Raw genomic sequence first — 2,055 nt, 5'->3', positions numbered from 1 at the left:
ATACCCCCACCAGCCCCAAATACTCCCCCACCTCCCCTACTTACTCCCCAACTTCTCCCAAGTACTCACCCACGTCTCCTACGTACTCGCCAACTAGTCCTAAAGGCTCTACGTACAGCCCCACCTCCCCTGGATACAGCCCCACCTCACCCACCTACAGCCCGGCCATCAGCCCCGACGACAGCGACGAGGAGAACAACTGATGTGTCGCGGAGAAGAAAGAGAGGGAGCTGAAGACACCCCGTCACCTCATGATGGACACCTGAAGGACAGCACCTTTAACCAGCTGGAGGTGGCGGTGCTTCTAGCCGCAGGGGTCCCAACTGTGATTGTTTTTCTTTGGAGAAATCTCTCCTTTGGGGACCTCTGTTATGCTCCAGTCTTGACCATCTGAGGGCACCCTTTACCACAAGAGATTGTGGTAAAGGGCAACTGCTTTGCCTGAAGAAAAAAAAAAAGGCTGCCTTTTTGAAGTAGTTTTTTAATTTTCACATGGGGTGTTGGAGCAAAACTGCAAATCCCAAGAAGGAATTAAAAGGAGAGGAAGATGTGGTGAACACATAACAGGGAGAAAATGTCCCTTTTTAACTTTATAGTGTACTGCATCCAGTCTCTCTCTCATTCTCTAAATGTTGGGTGTATAGTTGTGGAAAGCGTACATATTGCCAAAAGCCTTTTGAGAAGTGGATTGTACTCATCACTAAAGCATAAGCTCTAAAGAAAATCAAGGAGGTAAGGGTTAGACTTTGTTTACTGCATATTTCACCAAGGTGTATCTTGTTAGACCTTTTGCTGCTTTGGATTCAGAGTTTGTGGATCAAAGATAGAGCTTTAGGTGTTTGATATATAAAAATGGTTAGATTGTCTAAAGAAGAAAGTTGGATGATCAGCAGAAATACATGATAGGAGAGAGAAACTGGCTTGCAGGGAAAAAAATATTTCACTCTGAACATCATTGACTACATAAGTGTATGTACCCATCGCCCTCCCCTCTTCCTCCTTCACACCCCAAAGACAAAACCTGAAAGATGTCATGAAAACACCCACCAGCATCCTCTTGTCCTCTACCATTTTGGAGACTTGTGCATCAGAAGAAGAAAAAAAAAAACACTTTTCCACATAATATTCTTCCCGTGACACTGGGAATTTAAAGATTTATATGAAAAAAAATAATAGAATGATTATTCTGTCTTTGATTTTGATTCTAGGAGGAAATGGGGCACACGAGGACGAGGCATACTAGTTTGGCGTTGCTGCTTTTGTCATTGTTTGCATGAGTAGCACATGTTAATACATTTTAATCAAGCTTTAGGTTAAAAAATTTTCAAATCCCTCCCACTTCTTGCTAATCTTCGTCCCATTTCTGATAGCTGACGTGTACACAGGTTTATTTGGACTATTCAATTTATTTAAGAAAGAAAGTTAACTATTCTGTGTGAATATGAATAGAGGAATTTTAAGAATTTTTGGCTTTTCTCTAGTTTGCTTTTGGTGACTTTGTAAACCTGTTTGCAGGAGGCTCATGTTCATATACTGTGGATGAAGGGGCAGAGGACGGAGGGGAGTGCTTTTATTTTCACCCCCGTTCTCCCCAACAGTCGGAGTTTTTGCCCCAGCGGCAACTTCTCTTTTCCACTTACAGTTTTATGAAATGTACGCTGTCACCAGGCTGCTTTAGTTAAAAGGTAGAAGGGCAAAAAAAGTTCAGTGCCCAGTTCAATGTTTTTGGGATGCCAGAGAGCAACATTTGTCCTCCTGTTGGCTTTTTTCTTTACAACGGCGTGTAACAGTTTATCTTCATTTAAGCAGAGATTGTCCAAAGAAAACACTATTGGGCCTCTCTATTTAAAAAAAAACAAAAAACAACCTTACCCACTACATTAGTGTGATCTTCTTTTTGAATATGGGTGCTTTCTCACATGACTCAACCTAGTTTGACCGTGTTAGGGAACCGTCTGTACGCCTGATGACAATGGAAACATTTTTTTCCTTTTCCCTCCTCGTTCCATTTGATCATTCATTGCGGTTTCTGAATTTTATTGGACTAGCTGGGTC

General features: G+C 42.0%; 1 protein-coding gene across 1 annotated transcript in view; it reads left to right on the top strand.

Moving 5' to 3' along the window:
* Positions 1 to 1,979, top strand: part of polr2a (RNA polymerase II subunit A) — a 12,714-nt gene extending 10,735 nt beyond the window's left edge. Inside the window, exon 30 of the mRNA XM_035675030.1 lies at positions 1 to 1,979. This exon is cut by the window's left edge and continues 11 nt beyond it. Coding sequence (XP_035530923.1) covers positions 1 to 203 — 203 coding nt within the window. The 3' untranslated portion in view covers positions 204 to 1,979.
* The last annotated feature ends 76 nt before the right edge of the window (positions 1,980 to 2,055 follow it).

The sequence above is a fragment of the Morone saxatilis genome, unplaced genomic scaffold (assembly GCF_004916995.1).
Source record: "Morone saxatilis isolate NCDOM2014 unplaced genomic scaffold, NCSU_SB_2.0 Contig4, whole genome shotgun sequence".
Lineage (NCBI taxonomy): Eukaryota > Metazoa > Chordata > Actinopteri > Moronidae > Morone > Morone saxatilis.
Note: the sequence above shows the minus strand (reverse complement) of the source record. Positions and strands in the feature narration are given on the sequence as shown.